General features: G+C 44.6%; 2 protein-coding genes across 4 annotated transcripts in view; one reads left to right on the top strand and one right to left on the bottom strand.

Annotated features, from left to right (window-relative positions):
* The window catches only part of GNG10 (G protein subunit gamma 10), a 484,859-nt gene that overhangs the window by 337,546 nt on the left and 128,586 nt on the right, over positions 1 to 18,727 (top strand). The window lies entirely within an intron of this gene.
* Positions 1 to 18,727, bottom strand: part of LOC126937744 (prostaglandin reductase 1) — an 81,421-nt gene that overhangs the window by 17,912 nt on the left and 44,782 nt on the right. The window contains exons 1-6 of one of the 3 annotated variants that reach the window (XM_050761449.1): positions 14,714 to 14,964; positions 12,416 to 12,531; positions 10,098 to 10,143; positions 8,836 to 8,892; positions 5,213 to 5,380; positions 919 to 1,036 (exon numbers count right to left, since the gene is read on the bottom strand). In XM_050761449.1, coding sequence (XP_050617406.1) covers positions 919 to 1,036; positions 5,213 to 5,380; positions 8,836 to 8,892; positions 10,098 to 10,143; positions 12,416 to 12,521 — 495 coding nt within the window. In that variant the 5' untranslated portion in view covers positions 12,522 to 12,531; positions 14,714 to 14,964. Of the gene's footprint in view, positions 1 to 918; positions 1,037 to 5,212; positions 5,381 to 8,835; positions 8,893 to 10,097; positions 10,144 to 12,415; positions 12,532 to 14,713; positions 14,965 to 18,727 lie in introns of those variants that run through there. The other 2 variants (XM_050761447.1, XM_050761450.1) reach the window with 2 other exon arrangements.

Here is an 18,727-nt window from a genome sequence, read left to right as displayed (position 1 = left end):
AGCTTATTCTGGAAATGTTAGAATGGCTCGACATTGGAAAACTAATGTAATTCATTCACTGAGATGTGAACCTGATAAATGTTGCAATGGCATTTGATAAAATTTAATATCTATTCCTATTTGTTTACTTACTTAAACAAATTATTCTACAACTTCTATGTAGCCTCATATTTGTATTCCAAGCTCCTATTAGCACCAGAGACCAGTCCAAACCCTTGGCCATTGGTTGTAGCCCTGTACTCATCTGTACCCCATCTAACTTGTCCCCTAGGATCTAGGTCCTGAATCCTGTATCCCAGCCTTGGGCAAAGGATCAGTCAAGCCGCATCGCCTTCCCACTATGTAGTAACAAATCCCTACTGTGTCTGAGTTGTTGCCTACTCTATACACTCACCATCAGATTGGATCCCTTGAGCAGACATCTGCCTAAATTAGAGCCAATGTTTCCTTGTCCTAGGTACTGCCAGGAGTTAGTTCCCAAGCCGTGGCCCCACTGCTCTGGGCTGAATGCTCATTTCTTTCTGGTACAACAGCCTTTGCAGTGGGGCCACGTGAGTGATGACTCTTAGTTAGCTGATCTCAAGTCCCTTCTTCTGTTGCTAAGGACAATCATGAAGAAAGAAGATTAAGCTGTAGCGATAGAATGTTCAGTAGAAAATATGAAAATGATAAATGCTGATAAACTCACTACTCTAGACAGAGGCCATTTCTGACTTGATTGTCTACAATGTTATCAAATAACAATGTTCAGCTTATCTTTGGTCTAGTTTTCCTCATTCTTCCAATTTCTCAATCTCCAACTTCTAAAGAAGACCACTGGACTATAAATTCCCTGAGGCCAAGGAAGATCTGCTGTGTTCACTGTTGCATTCCCAGTGGGTTTAGAATACAGGCTTGTTACTGGAGAAAGGCATTTACCTTGAGCTTTGCAATCTGCCCCACAACAGAGCCCACAGCTCCAGCTGCTGCATTAACCATCACTGTTTCTCCACCCTTCACACCACAGATTTCAAGTAGGCCAAAGTAGGCAGTCAGGCTAAAGGAAGAAAATTAAGGATATATGAATAGAGTTGTTTCTTTCTTCTATAACTCATTTATATAAATCTTGTAGGCCTTCTCAATGGCCCAGTGCCATAGGTCTGAGTGAAAGACAAAAATATAGGAAATAAATATTGCCAGTCACTGTTGCTTTACTTCCTCCATCTCTACTCTCAGATAGGAATAAGATGATGTGAACTAGGGAGGGAAGGGAGAGTTGGCTAGAAAGGGGCTGTATCCTGTCCATTCACAGGCCAAATTTCAGGGACAAAAGATAGATCATCTTTCTCAAACTTTGGGGATTCAAGAAGAGAGAGCTATGCATCATTCCCATATAAGTTCTATGGAGATGATGAGCTTCATGGGAGAAGCCCCTATGTTATCATGGTGACATAGCCACAGATAGCTACGATGTGGGATATTAGGCATGAGAGGGTCACAGGGAGCATCTGGAGCTTTCCATGACTCCAAAGTGGTCTGGAAGACCTTCCAGAATTTCTCCGTATTACCCTAAGTGAGATGTCAAAGTTAGCTTGCAGGAAAAGAGCTACTGGATATACAAAGATGCAGCACTGGCAGTACTGATGGGGACTGGGTGAAGACACCACCACACCTCTTTGGATTGCGAGTCTGGAAGGTGATAGGATTGAAGACTTTCTTCACCACCAAAGTTTCCTCGTGTCTCCCTTCACCTCTTCTCCCCTACACCTGGTTCACAGTCCAGAGGGAATGATGGATAACAGAGGAGAACAGAGAGGAAGAGCCTTCATCCATAGAGGGTACAGGGCAGGCAGGAAACACCCAGAAGTGCTGGAATTGTTTAGTGCTCACTAATTTCATGGAAGACGGTATTCAGCATCCTCTACTTTCACAATGATGTCCTTGGCAGTGGCAATTTTGAGGAGTTCAAATTCAAAGTGAATTATGAATTTGGGGTACCTAGGAGTTGTGTTTGTTTAGAGGCTGATCATTTGATGGTATACATGTATTTCCATTTCATTCCTCAGAAAACCTTCAAAGTGTAAAAAAGGAAGGGGAAGGAAGGGTGGGAAGAAGGAAGGGGGGAAAAGATCTCAAAACTTAGAGAAAGGAAGTAACTTTGAGCAGGAGACCAGCTTAAGACCAGTACAGATCGAGATCAAGAAATTGTTGTTGTCCCTCTTCTACTGACACTGAACTTCTATTGTCCTTGGAGCTTTGCAACAACCCCAGGGAGAAGAAAAGAGAAATCCTGAGTTTTATATTTGAAATGATGTGAGAAATCACTGAATTCAACTGAGGTTTTCTCTTATTACACCAGCCAAAAGGAGGGGTTGAGATAGAAATGAAGTTCAGTAGTGGACAAGTTAAGCTATATTTTTGCAGCCCTGGATCTGAGCCAATAAAATCCGGACCCATTATAGTGATTGTTAAGGCACTTGCAGAATTTCAGACAAATTCATGTAAAGTTATTTCTGCATTAAAAAAAAAAAACAACTACATGTTGACATTAGTTAGCTTATACAGCCTCTGACTATATTTGGGGCCCATGAGAGGCTGGCATTGAATAGAAGGCAGTGACAGGCACAGGCACAGGCAGCACTTTTTCTGAGAATCCAAATATCTCCCTTAACACAATGTTTTTCAAAATGGCGAGGCAGCACCAGGTGTCTCAGAATCACCTGAATTGTTTTTTTTTTTTTTTTTTCTTTAGACAGAGTCTCGCCCTGTTGCCCAGGCTGGAGTGCAATGGCGTGATCTCGCCTCACTGCAACCTCTGACTTCCGGGTTCAAACGATTCTTCTGCCTCAGCTTCCCCAATAGCTGGGATTGCGGGCATGTACCATCACGCTCAGCTAATTTTTTGTGTCTTTAGTAGAGACGGGGTTTCACCATGTTAGCCAGGCTAGTCTCGAAGTCCTGACCTTGTGATCTGCCCGCCTGTGCCTCCCAAAGTGCTGGAATTACTGGTGTAGGCCACCGTACCCGGCTGAAATGTTTGTTTAACATTTAGATTCTCAGGCCTCACCCTAGACCCACTGATTCAGAAATAATCCAAATGTTAATAAGACTCTAGGTGATTCTTATGAATGCTAGCAATTCAGAACTACTCCCTTTACAAAAAAAATTTTTTTTGAGACAGGGTCTTGCGCTGTTGCCCAGGCTGGAGTGCAGTGGTGAAATCACAACTCACTGCAGCCTAAACCTCTAGGGCTCAATGGATCCTCCCACCTCAACCTCCCATGTAGCTGGGACTACAGGCACATACCACCACACCCGGCCAATTTCTGAAATTTTGTAAAGACAAGGTCTCACTATGTTGCCCAGCCTGGTTTCCAACTCCTTACCTAAGACGATCCTCCTGCCTCAGCCTCCCAAAGTGCTGGAATTACCAGCATGAGCCACCATACCTGGCTGGGATGGGTCAACTCTCAAGAATGCTAGCACTTCTGATATAGATTAAAAGAGAAGTTGAACTTTGAAATCTAGGGTGTCTTTTAGCTGTCCAGACTCCACAGATTTAACATTCCCCCAAAGTTTTGCATCTTTTCCTTCAATTAAGTTGGAAGAGCACATGTATTCATGTATTTGCTCTCCAAACCACTGATTCTATTAAGTCCTTCTTAGTCCAAAGTACAACATTCATTTTCCCTCAAGGATTTCTTTACTTTTGGCTTTCTTCATCTTATCTCCATTTTACTTTATTTTATTTTATTTACAATTTTTTCAAATTATATTTTTGAGATGGAATCTCGCTCTGTCACCCAGGCTGGAGTGCAGTGGTGCAATCTTGGCCCACTGCAATCTCCGCCTCCGGGGTTCAAGTGATTCTCCTGCCTCAGCCTCCTTAGTAGCAGAGATTACAGGTACATGCCACCATGCCTGGCTAATTTTTGTATTTTTAGTAGAGACATGTTGGTCTCTGCATGTTGGTCAGGCTGGTCTCGAACTGCTGACCCGGTGATCCTCCTGCCTCGGCTTCCGAAAGTGCTGGGATTACAGGCATGAGCCACCGTGCCCATCCTCCATTTTATTTTAAAAGGAGATAATGTTTGGGAAAGGCTTTGTGTATCTTAGATCAGAATATATAATTGAAAGCCAACTCTGGAAATATCTAGAAGGTATATTGGGAGAGGGGGATGCTGGTTGTCACAGGTGGAATAACTCAATCAGAAAGTATAACCTCTGCTTCTCTTTTGGGGTTAGGTGAACTGGCCCAGAAAACTCTGGCATTAGCAAAGAAGACCCATCCCATTGGTCAGTGACTCATAATGACAGGAATTCTCATTGAAAGGGTGATGTGTTGCCAGAGGATTCTTAGAAACGGGCATGTATGACTCCCCACCTCGGTCACTGAGAACCACTGTTGTTTAGAGTAAACGTACATTAACATGCACTCCTTAGTGGCTTGGATCAGATGAATAAGAAATATACACGAGTGAATAAATCACCTTCTCCTTCAGGAGTCAGGATCTCCTAATATATTACAAATTACCTTCTCAACAACCAAAGTTTCCTCGTGTCTGCCTTCACCTCTCCTCCCCTACACCTCGTTCACAGTGCAGAGGGAAGGATGGGTGGGATAACGAAGGAAGAGGAAGAGCTCTCACCCGTAGAGGGTACAGGGAAGGCAGAAAAGAACAAGAAGTGCTGCAATTGTTTAGTGTCCACTAATTGAATGTAAGAAGGTATTAATTTTAGCAAATATTAATTACTAAAATATTTGTTCATGCCAGGCATGGTGGGTCTAACTGAAATTTTGTATCCTTTGACCAACATCTCCCCAACCCTTCAGCCTCCCGGCCCCTGGTAACCATCATTCTACTCTCTAATTCTATGAGTTCAACTTTTTTAGATTCCACATTTAAGTGAAATAATGTGGTATTTGCCTTTCTGTGCCTGGCTTATTTTCCTTAACATAAAGTCCTCCAATGGTGTCACAAATGACAAGATTTTCTTCTTTTTTAAGGCTGAATAGTATTCCACTGTGTATATAGACCATGTTTTCTTTATCCATTCACCCATTGATGGACACTTAGGTTGATCTTCCTGCTTAGTCCTGCCATCTTCTCTAATCAGCCCCTGAGCCTATCGTGCATCAAATATCTTCCTGTTGACCAAGTTCTGAACAAACCATTTTGGAAAACCAGAGTGTCAGACATTCAAACAAATGAAATATATTCATGAAACTCACCCTGGCATGCCAACTGTCCCCAGAGCCAAAGACACTGGTATTGTGTCTGGCCACTCTGTCAGCAGCTTTTCCAGATCTTTCCCATCAGAAATGGAGTGTGTTGTCCAGCCTGGAGAAGTCAGTACAATAGTTCCTTTTGGTAGGTCTGCATTTTTACTTTCCACAACTCTGAAAGATAAAGCACATTAAGGCATTAAGACATGGGACATGTCTTCCCTTTCAAGGGAGTCAGGATGCTGTGGGGTTAGTGTTGAAAAAAGGGCACTGAGGTTGATATTCCACGACTGATAGTCCACCACCCCCTCCATCTTAATTCTTAGCCATTGGCATAGGGATCATCAGAGAACTCTCAACTTACCCAGCCACTTGAGGAGTGGCTCATGGGGTGAGGAGCGCCTGTTCTCACCCACTTCTCTTCCTTTTAAGCAAGAGGCCTCTGTCCTCTGGCTCAAGGTGACCTGGACACTAGCCTTCTCTTCTTCAGGTGTCGCTCTCTTTCCCTTGGCCTTCCACTCTCCAGAATCTTTGAGATTTTCCTCTCTACTCTCCCTTTCACTCAACATATAAGTATGTTCAACTCTGCTGTCTTATAATCCCATCCCTCCCCTATCTCCTTGCTCCTTCATCTTCCTTTTTCAGCCCAACTTCTTCACTTTCCATTCATGTGCTAACCCACTGCAACCTGCCTTCCACCCCTACTACTCCATTAAGGTCGCAAGAATCTCCTGAGCACAAAATCCAGTGGATATTCCTTAATCATTGTCTGGTTTTACTTTTCCACTCTCTCCCCCACCGGTCTCTCTCTCTCTGTCTCTGTCTCTGTCTCTCTCTCTCTCTCTCTCTCTCTATATATATATATATATATATGCTTTTTTTTTTTTAAGATGGAGTCTTGCTCTTGTCGCCCAGGTTGAAGTGCAATGGTGTGATCTCGGCTCACTGCAACCTTCACCTCCTGGGTTCAAGCAATTCTCCTGCCTCAGCCTCCTGAGTAGCTGGGATTATAGGCGCCTACCACCACACCAGGCTAATTTTTGTCGTTTTAGTAGGGATGGGGTTTCACCATGTTGGCCAGGCTGGTCTCGAAATCCTGACCTCAGGTGATTCACCTACCTTGGCCTCCCAAAGTGCTGGGATTACAGGTGTGAGCCACTGCGCCCGGCCTACCATTTTCCACTCTATTAACACAGGGTCACCCAAAAGTCTCCCCTCATTGGTTCCCAGGATACTAGTGATCTCTGCTGGCTTTTTGCCTCCTCCTCTAAGATGCACCCTTTCTGTCTCATTTACTGATTCCCTTTTCTTCATCCAACTCTTTATCCTTCTTTACCATCTTTCGTCCCCAGATCATAAAGTTATATAACACATATTTATTCTAGAAAATTTTAAACATATAAAATAAAAATATCAGTTCTAATCTCACAGCACAAAGACAACTGCTAACATTTGGGTGTATTTTATGTCAGTCTCAATGGTGAATTTTAAAATGTGTACTATATGTATTTTTTAATTTTTTATGTTTATTGTTTGAGACAGAGTCTTGCTCTGTCATCTGGCTGGAATGCAATGGTGCCTTCTCGGCATACTGCAACTTCTGACTCCCGAGTTCAAGCAATTCTCCTGCCTCAGCCTCCCGAATAGCTGGGACTACAGGCGCCCGCCACCACGCCCAGTTAATATTTTGTATTTTTAGTAGACACGAGGTTTCACCATGTTAGCCAGGATGGTCTTGGTCTCCTGACCGTGTGATCCGCCCGCCTTGGCCTCCCAAAGTGCTGGGATTACAGGCGTGAGCCACCGTGGCCCTCCAATTTTTTTTTTTTTTTTTTTTTTTGAGACAAGAGTTTCAATCTATTGCCCAGGCTGGAGTGCAATGGTGTGATCTCAGCTCACTGCAACCTCCGCCTCCCAGGTTCAAGCAATTCTCCTGCCTTGGCCTCCTGAATAGCTGGGATTACAGGCGACCACCACCATGCCCAGCTAATTTTTGTACTTTTAGTAGAGACCAGGTTTCACCATGTTGCCGAGGCTAATTTAGAACTCTTGACCTCAGGTGATCCACCCACCTCAGCCTCCCAAATTACTGACATTACAGGCGTGAGCCACTGTGTCCAGACTTTTTTGTATTTTTTTGGAGATGGGGTTTACCACGTTGCCCAGGGTGGTCTCAAACTCCCAGATCCACCCACCTCGGCCTCCTGAAGCGCTGGGATTATAGGAATGAGCCACTGCACTTGGCTCAATACTGTTTCCTTAGTCAGGATTTCTATAAATGGTATTACTAGGTCAGAGTATTAAAACGTTTGTAACTCTTGCTGCATGTTGCCAAATTTCCAAATTCCTTTCTAGAAGGTTGTGCCAACTTCCCTTCCACCATCTATGTATGAGTGTATCATCTCCATTACTATAATATTTTTAAAAATAGTTTGCCAATCCAGCAAGCCTAAATACATGTTCATTTCTTTAATTGTTAGCAAGAAACATATAAGACCTACATGAAGAAAACTGTTAATAGGATATAAGACAAAATGAATAAATGGAGAAGCATACCTTGTATTTGGAGAGAGAAATTGTAAAGATGTCAGTTTCCTCTAAATAGATCTGTAAGGTCATTGAAATCCCAGGAAATATCCATGTAAGATTTCTACAAATGGTATTATAATAACTGGCTAGTCATTGAGACACACAATTTAAAAAAATAAAGAATGAGATGCTTGGTTTTTTTTAGAGACAGGGCTTTGCCATGTTTCCCAGGGTGGTCTCGAACTCTTGAATTCAAGCAATCCATCCACCTTGACCTCCCAAAGTGTTAGAATTACAGGTGTGAGCCACTGAACCTGGCCCCACTCATTATTCCAATATAAAAACTAAATGACTCAAAATTTTTATCGTAAAAAATTAAACTATAAAATACAGAAAACATGAATAATTTTTTTTTTTTTTTTTGAGACAGAGTCTTGCTCTGTTGCCCAAGGCTGGAGTGCAATGGTGCGATCTCTGCTCACTGCAACCTCCACCTCCTTGGTTCAAGCGATTCTCCTGCCTCAGCTTCCCAAGTAGCTGGGATTACAAGCGCCTACCACTGTGCCCAGCTAATTTTTGTATTTTTAGTGGAGACGGGGTTTTGCCATGTTAGCCAGGCTGGTTTTGAACTCCCGACCTCAGGTGATCCACCCGCCTTGGCCTCCCAAAGTGCTGGGATTACAAGCGTGAGCCAACGTGCTGGCCCACAATTTTTGAAATAATAATATATTATCAATAGTTGTCTTTAAGGTTCAGATGATGGGGGAACTTTCAATTTCCAAGATAAAAATTTTTGTTTTGTTTGAATTTTTACAATAATCATGACCTGGATGAAATTTTTATTTTTTATTTTATTTTATTTTTTAGTGATTAAAAGTAAGGATGGCAAAGTGAAGCTGAAAAAATGACAATTTCACACCCTTCCCTCCTTTCCAGCTAGTCAGGAAGAGAACAGGATTTCCCAAGTTGATTCTAAGATCACACAGTGAGTGACCCACACAGGCTGAAGAAATTGTAGGAGTGATGGACAGAGACAGGATGCAGCAGGAGGTAAAGAGGAGACATATTTTCCAAGCACTGGGACAAATGGAAATAATTACCTGGCCACTTGCTGCCCCATCATTCTATCACCTTCTTTCAATGTTTTGGCTAAAATTCTGAAAAAAAAAAAAAATTCCATTCTTAATACATAAGAGCATCGGGGGACTGTTTTGAGTTTCAAGCTAATGGAAAACTGCTGGGTAAGTGTATGCGGCAATAAAACCCAGACAGATGAAGGGCTACAACTAGGTGAGATGCAGGAGGAAAGCTGTTAGAGGAAGTTCTGCTCTGTGACCTCAGATAAGCACTCCGATTGGATTTTTTAATGAGTGAACACAAAAGTCTTACCGCCATGTTCCGGTAAAGATGAATTTCTACCAATGACTTAAAAAATATAACCCAGGCACCACTGCGTAGTTATATTACCCAAAACACTAGTTACACAAAAAGATGCCAATTAACATTTTTAACTGTGTTTTCCACTTCAGATTTGAGTCTTTATCAATGAGCTATGAAAAAAATGTAAAAGAATGATGGCTATGTTATTTACCTGGGCAAAAAAATACTGAGGACTTAGTATTTCTAAGTTGGTCAATAAAGCCTTTTGATTTCCTCCCCTCCCTGAGTTGTTTGCTGAGTATATAAGTTTGAGTCAACTGCAGATTTACCTACATTAAAAGAATACAGGTAAATGGAAGGCCAGAAAAGCTGATTTTAATCTTAGCATCTTCCTCTATCCAAATTATTTGCCAGTAGTGAAATAGACAAATTTGGATTTGGCTTCTTTTTTCTTTATGAGACGGGGTCTTACTCCGTTACCTAGGCTGGAGTACAGTGGCACGATCTCGGCTCGCTGCAACCTCTGCCTCCCAGGCTCAAGTGATCTTTCTGCCTCATCCTCCTGAGTAGCTGGGACGATAGGCATGCGCCACCACGCCCAGCTAATTTTTTGGATTTTTAGTAGAGACAGGGTTTTGCCATGTTGCGCAGGCTTTATTTTTCATTTTTTTCTTTTAAAGTTTTTTTTCTTTCTTTCTTTTTCTTTTTTTTCTGGAAGTAATTCTGTTGAGCAGTGAAAGGCAAATTGTGCAGGGCAGATAGGAGATGGTTGGGACAAAGGAACCGAGGTGATCCCTCACTAAGCTACTTAGACCTTTGCCTGCAAAAGATGAACGTGCATGAATCCCATCACTGTTACTGGCTGGGAGAAACAGAGGGAAAGCGACAATGTTTTAAGTCAGTTGGATATTTTAAAAGACGGACTACTTCCAAATAGCATGTAACACAGCATTAGCCATATGAGGGGGGAAATAAATAATACCTCATGTAAGGATCCACGGTGAGGAACAAAGCTTCAAGCAGGACCTCTACAAAATAAAGCATTCCATAGGCAATTAGAAACTCAAGGCCTGAGAGGAACAATAGACACTGAGCACCACTAGAAAGGGCAGGGTGAGACCGGGACGAAGGTTGAGAAACTACCTATGAGGTAGCATGCTCTCTACCTGGGCGACAGGATCATTCGTACACCAAACCTCAGCCACATGCAATTTACCCATATAACAAGCCTACATATGTATCCCTAACACTAAAATGAAAGTTGAAGGATAAAAACAGAACTCAAAAAACAGAACTCAAGGCCTGATGCCTTTGTTTGGCTTTTTTTTTTTTTTTTTTTTTTTTGAGACGGAGTCTTGCTCTGTTGCCCAGGCTGGAATGCAGTGGCTTGATCTCTGCACACTGCAACCTCCATCTCCCAGGTTCAAGTGATTCTCCAGTCTCAGTCTCCTGAGTAGCTGGGATTACAGGCGCCCACCACCACACCCGGCTAATTTTTGTATTTTTAGTGGAGACGGAATTTCACCGTGTTGGCCAGGCTGGTCTTGAACTTCTGACCTCAAGAGATCTGCCCGCCTTGGCCTCCCAAAGTGCTGGGATTACAGGCATGAGCCACCACGCCCAGCCTGTTTTTGGTATTCTAAAACAACACAGATAATACTCTGCTTCAGGAATGTCTTCCTATCTGTGCTTCTATAGCAGACACAAGAAGGGGTTCTCGTTTTTGGCCCAGCCCAGTTAAGAATAACAATAATAAAAATAAAAAAAATAATAATAATGCTATTTACTCAGCACTCATTCCATGCTTTACATGAATTATGTCATTTGATCTTCAACAAATATTGTTTCCATTTTATTTAAGGTTAGGTTAAGTAACTTGCCCAAGGCCACATTTAAACCATTATGTTCCAGTGTTCACCATATGGTTTCACCACCAGCCCCAGTGAGTGTTAGAGAACATGCATTTTGCTGGAGTGACGCTCATGTACGCATTCTTTGGAATTTTGAATTTGAGTCATGGCCATCACAGCTTAGATGGGACTGATCACTTTGCCATGCTACTTGATTGCATCCCCTTTTCTCAAAAGCTTACCTACCTGTAAACACTCCTTAGAGACTCCTCTTATAGTCTGAACTCTTCATATAGCTACTGGGCAGTGCTTACCTCACTGCCATCATCAGGCTCATGAGGATACAGAGGACATCCTCCCCATAGTCTGGTCAAAGCCAGGAAGAGTAATGCACTCAAGCATGAATTTCAATTATCAGTGAAAGCAGGGGAATCCTGCCACGTGACATCAAGGCTTCACACAGAAAACCCTGGAAAGGTCTATGTGGCATTTGCAAAATGGCCACAAATAAGTCCCACCCTTGTGTGCTGGTCTCCTTGCCATTTCTCCCATCAAGAAATCTATTTTCTGCCTTTCAAATCTGAGCTGGTTTTGTGATTTGCTTTCACCGTGGGATACTAGCAAACGTGGCACAGGTAGAGGCTTGAAAAGCGCTTGCACAGCGGGGCATGGTGGCTCACACCATTAATCCCAGCACTTTGGGATGTCGACGCGGGCTGATCATCTGAGGGCAGGAGTTCAAGACCAGCCTGGCAAAGATGGGGAAACACCGTCTCTCCTAAAAATACAAACATTAAGGCCAGGCACTGTGGCTCACGCCTGTAACCCCAGCGCTTTGGGAGGCTGAGGCAGGTGGATCACCTGAAGTCGGGAGTTCGAGACCAGCCTGGCCAACATGGTGAAACTCTGTCTCTACTAAAAATACAGAAAAAAAAAAAAAATTAGCTGGGTGTGTTGATGGGTGCCTGTAATCCCAGCTACTCAGGAGGCTGAGGCAGGAGAATCACTTGGACTTGGGAGGCAGAGGTTGCAATGAGCCAAGATCATGCCAATGTACTCCGACCTGGCCAACACAGCAAGACTCTGTCTCAAAAAAAGAAAAAAAAGTGCTTACACATTGGAGCTTGCCAATGTTCTTACCACTATAAGAACAGAGCTCAAACTAGCCTGCTAGAAAGGCCACATAGATAAGAACTAAGGCATGCACCCCAACAGAAAGCCTGCTAACCAGCAGACATGTGAGCAAGGCCCATCCTAAATTCACCATTTATCCCAGATGAGACCTAAGAAGAACTACACAGCTTAACTCAGCCCAGATGGCCAACCCAAAGATTTGTGAACTAATACACCTTGTTGCTTAAAGTCACTAGACTTTGGGGTAGTTTGCTATGTGGCAAAAGCTAACTGATACAGTCCCTTCCAACTCTGAAATATTTTTAGTATGGCTTACCTCCATTTTTTAAGGGTGGTAGCTCAGCTGTCTTCAACTCAAAGTCACTCTTAGTAGGATGGCCAACAAAGTGCTTCTTCAGGGTCCATATCTTAGTACGAACCATCCTGAAGCTCCTAGAACACAGTAAATATGCAGTCAACTGCCATGCTTTCTAACAGTTCCCTCGCCATCAAACTGAGCCCAGATAGCACAACTACAATATCCTCAAATCCCATCATTATCAGATAACGCCAATCACATTCATTTAATATTTACTATGTTTCTGGTGCTGTGCTAAGCACTTCATACAGATTACCTCATTTTATCCTTATAACTTCCCTATAAGATAGACATTAGTATCATTGCCAGTGTACGGATGAGGAAACTGAGGTTTAAAGAAATCTTCAAGACAAGGAAAAAATATACATCAGCAAAGAAATTCTTCCCAGCCACTGCTAGGCTAGAGTTTCTTTATGGCACTGAACAGTTACGGGGAGTGCGAATATTCCATTCTGTTTCAAATCTCACATGGAGTGAATTCTAAGAAAAAGCATCAAACAGAAAGAACCCCATAGAAAGAAGTCCATGCACCTCTTTCAGAAAGAAGGAGCCAGACATTTCAAGGCAGTCTCAGAACTCCCGAAAACCACCGGGGGGCGCCGCTGCTCCGCTCCGTTTTCAGGTGCGGTTTTTTTGCTTGTTTGTTTTCATTTATTATTATTATTTTTAATACTTTTCTCTCTCTTTCTTGTAGAGAGGAGCCACACTGTGTTGCCTAGGCGATCCGCCCGCCTCCACCTCCCAAAGTGCTGGGATTCCAGGTGTGAGCCACTTGAACTCAGCCATTGGATGCGAATTTTCTTTGGCCCAGGAGGGATTTGAGTTTAAACTGCACACCAAACCGATTTTGAGCTTAAACTCTACACCAAAGCAAGCGAAGATGATGAAGGCTGCCCCGAGCTGGGGGTTCAGGACGTTCTGCTTGGACCGAACTCGGCCGCATCACTTGGGACCCGCGCCTTCCCGCGTGTGCATCCGCTACAAATAATCCAGTATCAAAACGTTCTGGAGCTGCCTCTGACCTTCCCAGCTCCCCACCGGTGCCGCGGGGAGGGGACACGGGTGGCTGGGAGCCAGGGGGGCGGTCCGATCTGCAGCCCGGGGTTGTTCCTTCTTGTTTTTTCTTTTTTAATAAAGACTTTTTTTTTTCTTTTTTTTTTTTTTTTTTTTTGGTGACGGAGTCTCGCTCCGTCGCCCACGCTGGAGTGCAGTGGCGCCATCTCAGCTCATTGCAACCTCCGCCTCCCGGGTTCAAGGGATTCTCCTGCCTCAGCCTCCTGAGTAGCTGGGATTACAGGCGCCCGCCACCACGCCCGGTTAATTTTTGTATTTTTAGTAGAGACGGGGTTTCCCCATGTTGGCCATACTGGTCTAGAACCCCTGAGCTCTAATGATCCGCCTCGACCTCCTAAAGTGCTGGGATTACAGGCGTGAGCCACCGCGCCCGATCCTAAGTATGACTTTTATGATGAGACATTTGAAGTTTGCTCTTAGTTATTTTGAAATCACATTATTGGCTCTAGTCACCCTGCAGTGCAACAGATCTCAGAACCTACTCCTCCCGTCTCTGAACTTTGTACCCTTTGACCAACAAGCTCCCATTCACCCGCGAACCCGCTCCCAGCCTCTGGCAACCATCATTCTAGTCGTTACTTCTACGAGTTGAACTTTTTAAGTGTCCACACATCTTTGTCCGTTTTTCCTAGAAAGCAACCGCTGGACATTCCAAACTCGCTACAAGTCCACAAGCCCTTCTGGAAAGGGTCTGGCCCCAGAGGGGCGAGGTCCCGGGAAGGTCTCGTCCGCCCGAGGAGGGGGCCTGGCGCGGCGACCGGCCTTTGCCCACTCGCCCTTTGCTCCCACCCCCGCCGCCCGCCACTCGTCACCCACCGCCTGCGTGCCCATTCCCAAATCCCCAACCCGATCTTCTTCTACCCTCGCCGAGTTGTGCGGTCCCACAAGTTCCCTGGCCAGCCCCTTGCCGGGTGCAGGCAGCTGCCGGGTGTCCGGGATTGTAACCAAGCTTCCCTCCTGCGCGCGTCTCCAAACGCTCCAAGGAACTGCAGGGCCGGGAGGCGTCCGGACATCGGCTCCCAAGATCCTCGGAGTGCAAGACCCAGCGGTCATTTCGGCGTAAGGGGAGGAGGGCTAAGCGCAAACCTCCTCCACTGGCGCGTCTAGAAACTTGGCAGGAAGAAAGCAAGGGGGTTAAGGGAGGGAGAAAAGCGAAGGAAAGAAAACAGGAGGTCTACTTACAGGAGCCCGAGGGTTCCACTGCCTGGGGAAGGCGGCTGGGACGGCGCGGCCGGGCGCCCGAGGACCGCTTTATGACAGGTCCCAGGAGAGGGTGGGGCCACTCCAAGGCGGGGCTGCTTCTGGAGGGTGAGAGCCCCGCCCCGAAAAGGTCTCAGGAGGAAAACCAGGGTCCGGGGAATCTGAGTGCGTTTGTGTGTGTGTGTGCGCTTATCTGTGTGTGCCTATGTGCATGTGCGCGCGCGTGTGTGTGCGTGTGTGTGTGTGCGCATATGTGTGTGTGTGTGTGTGTGCATATGCGCGCGTGCGTGTGCATGTGTGTATGTGTTTGTGTGTGTAGGGGCGTTGGGGACTTCTGATAGTAAAACCCCTAACAGAGCTTTGTCCAGGTGACACTGGACCTGCGCCTGGGGTCCTAATTTGGAGCCCTGCGGAAACATGACCCGTGGGGGAACGAGCCGAAGGGTGCCCGGCAGGCCAGAACGGGCCAAAGGCAGGGCCTGGGGCGGCCGCAGCCCTAATCAGCCCCCGGTGCTGGTTCCGATTCCCGGGCTCCTGTAAGGAGTGCAAGCTTTCGCCCAGGGCTGGGGTGCAGACACTCTGCCTGTCCGTCCCCAGTACACCGGCTGAACACCTACTCGCCTTCTAGGAGCCAATTCAAGGTCACCTCTAGGAACCCTTGCCAGACGCCCTCAGGCAGGAGTGAGCGCTCTTGCCACTGAGGCACCCCACACATCACACCCTAGCAAACATCAGGCCTTGACCCGGCCTCTGCAAGGAGAGGCGGTATCAGGCAGGGGTTGAACGTGAAGCTAAGTGGTTGGTATTAGACGGCTGCAGGTTCGAAGCCTGCGCCTGCCACTCACTAGTTGTGTAGCTTTCAAAGACTTACTTACCTTCTCTTTGCCTCACTCAGTTCAGCCATCAGAAAGATGGGGATAAGAACAATGTGTAACTTCCAGTCATTATGAAGATTCAATGTCTTTTATTTATTTACTTAATTTTAATTATTTTGAGGTCTCGCTCTGTCACCCAGGCTGGAGTGCAGTGCTGGGTATCACAGCTCATTGCAGCCTTGAACTCCTGGGCTCAAGTGATCGTCCTTCAGCCTCCCTAGAAGCTGGGATTACAGGCCCACCACCACACCCGGCTCAATGTCTCTCCTTGTGAGGGTACCTGTCATGTTGGATTAGAGCCCCACTTGTCAGCCTCAGTTTAGCTTAATCACGTCTTCCAAGGCCTTGTCTTCAAATACTGTCAAATGGATTAGGGCTCACTAATATGGCCTCATTTAACCTTAATTACCTCTTGAGAGGCCCTATCTCCAAATACAGTTACATTGTGAGTACTGGTACTTGGAGACTTCAACACATGAAATTGGGGAAGACACAGTCCAACCCATAACAGAGTGTGTGGACCAAGTGTGGTGGATGCATACCATGGGATATATGCAGCATCAGAAGCACTGGGATCGATGTACATAAAGCGACTTGGATGGACCCTAAAAACAAAATGCTGAGAGTTGAATTCTTCATACTCATCAGAGTTTGTTGCACTTTATCCTCACTGGGCTGCCAAATTCTTTCTTTCTCACTCACTCTCTCTCCCTTATTAATTTATGTAACCTAAAATAAAACAAAACAAAATTCCATTCCCAGGCTGGGTTCTTTGGCTCACGACTGTAATCCTAGCACTTTGGGAATCCAAGGCAAAAGGACCACTTGAGGCCAAGCATTCAAGACTTGCCTGGGCAGCATAGCTTGAACCTGGGAGGTGGAGGCTGCAGCGAGCTGGGATTGTGGCACTGCACTCTAGCCTGGGTGTCTAAGTGAGATCCAGTCTCCAAAAACAAACAACAACAATAACAAAAAATAACTCCGTTCCCTACTTTTCTTCTCCTACTATAGGTAACTACTGTGATTTGTTTGATGTGCATAGAGTTTTTTTTTTTTTTTTTCCCATGTTCTTACATAATATGCACTGTGGGCGTATACTTTTAATTTATAGAAACAGTATTGGGTTACATATCTCATTCTGCTTGTCTTTTTTTGTTTTTTCTTTTAAAATATCTTGTTATAGAATCACTCTGTTTCTTTTGGATATTAGAAGTGTTAATAAAATTGCAGGCATAAAAAGTCTTTGTAAAGTAAGAATAACAGAAAAAAAGTGCCAGAAACACAGAGTGGCTCACATATTTACTCACTTGTCATTAAATAGAAGATGTCGATAATACTTGGCAGCACCAGGACAAATAAAATCTCTTTCCCAATTATTGACTCAGTCAGTCTTAAAGGCTGCAGTTTGTCAAGTCATGGTGATCAAGTTAATCATGACTGTTACATAATCACACACACAGTCAGAATATGGAATAAAGGATCAACGAAAAAGATTTTTCTTTGCTTTTCCCTGAGACAAAACTCTATTCAATTCAGTTCTCTGATCTTAGGTTTCAATGAGTTCTGATCTAACTGTGGAGGGAACAGTTCACTTAAAACAATAAAGTAATAACAAACAAGTAATTTAAAAATGCTTTTTATCAAATAATTCAGACAATACAGATGTGTATAATATAAAAAACAAAAGTCATTGTTATCCGTTTGGTGGAAATTTCTTCTGGATCTTTCTTGTACTTTAAAAACAGACAGACTTAGTCAGGGGTGGTTGCTCACACCTATAACCCCAGCACTTTGGGAGCCCGAGGCAGGCGGATCACTTGATGTCAGGAGTTCGAGACCAGCCTGGCCAACATGATGAAACCCCATCTTGACAAAAATACAAAAATTAGCTGGGCATGGTGGCACGCACCTGTAATCCCAGCTCCTCAGGAGGCTGAGGCTGAAGAATCACTTGAACACAGGAGGTGGAAGTTGCAGTGAGGCAAGATCATGTCACTGCACTCCAACTTGGGTGACAGAGCAACACTCTCTCAAAAACGAACAAAGAAACAAACAAAAACAGATAGACTTGTCGCCCACTTTCTTCTCTACAACTTCCATTTCATTGGTCAGGTGGGATAATGCTTGAGAAATAATGATAACAACAAAGAGTAATATTTTTCTCCTAATTGTAGGAATTCCTGAATACAGATGGGACACTGCATTTGGAGAGAGATTGATTATCCTCTCTGCACAGCACTGAGGAGATGCAACCTTGCACTAGAGTAGCCCTTGGTATCCCGTATTTGTAGTCCTTATGACCACCCAAGGAAGGGTTATGTTATGGGACCAACAAGTTCGTATGCCCACTGCATAGTAATAGACCAATTACACTAAGACAGCGGGGATGCAGCAAAGAAAGAGTTTAATGATCACAGGGCACCCAGCAAGGAAGTGGAAGGAAACCCTCAAATTCATCTCCCAAGAAGTTCTGGCCTGGGGCTTTAAGAGGATTGTGGAGAGTGAGGGGTTGGAAAACCGGGGTTGCTGGTTGGTTGGGTCAAGGGGGATAAAATCATCATAAATTGGAAACTATACGTTGGTGAGGTAGCCCCTCGGGGAGTCCTTCAGGTCAGCTGCATCAGTGGTTTCATCTGTATGCAGGACCTGAAGGAATATCTCAAAGTGAAAACAACATTTCATAATGTTCGAGTTGTTATTTAAAGAGCAGTTAAGGGAAACTATAATCTTGTATCTAGGTCTAGTGATTCTAGGAAAATAGGCACCAAACTGTGAGGAAGCAGATCGGAGAGTGTGCCGACTTAATGATGAATGCTGGACATGCTACCAGCTTGGTTTCTTTTTGTTTCTCCTTCCCTCCTTCCCTGATTAATTTTATGTATTTTTCGAGATGGAGTCTTGCTCTGTCTCCCAGGCTGGGATGCAGTGTCATGATCTCAGCTCACTGCAACCTCCACCTCCCTGGTTCAAGCAATTCTCCTGTCTCAGCCTCCCGAGTAGCTGGAACTACTGGCACATGCCACCACGCCTGGCTAATTTTTGTATTTTTAGTAGAGACAAAGTTTCACCAATTGGTTAGGCTGGTTGTGAACTCCTGACCTTAGGTGATCTATCAGCCTCA

The sequence above is a fragment of the Macaca thibetana genome, chromosome 15 (assembly GCF_024542745.1).
Source record: "Macaca thibetana thibetana isolate TM-01 chromosome 15, ASM2454274v1, whole genome shotgun sequence".
NCBI classification, from domain to species: domain Eukaryota; kingdom Metazoa; phylum Chordata; class Mammalia; order Primates; family Cercopithecidae; genus Macaca; species Macaca thibetana.
The sequence above is the reverse complement of the archived record's forward strand: the minus strand, read 5'-3'. Positions and strand labels throughout refer to the sequence as shown.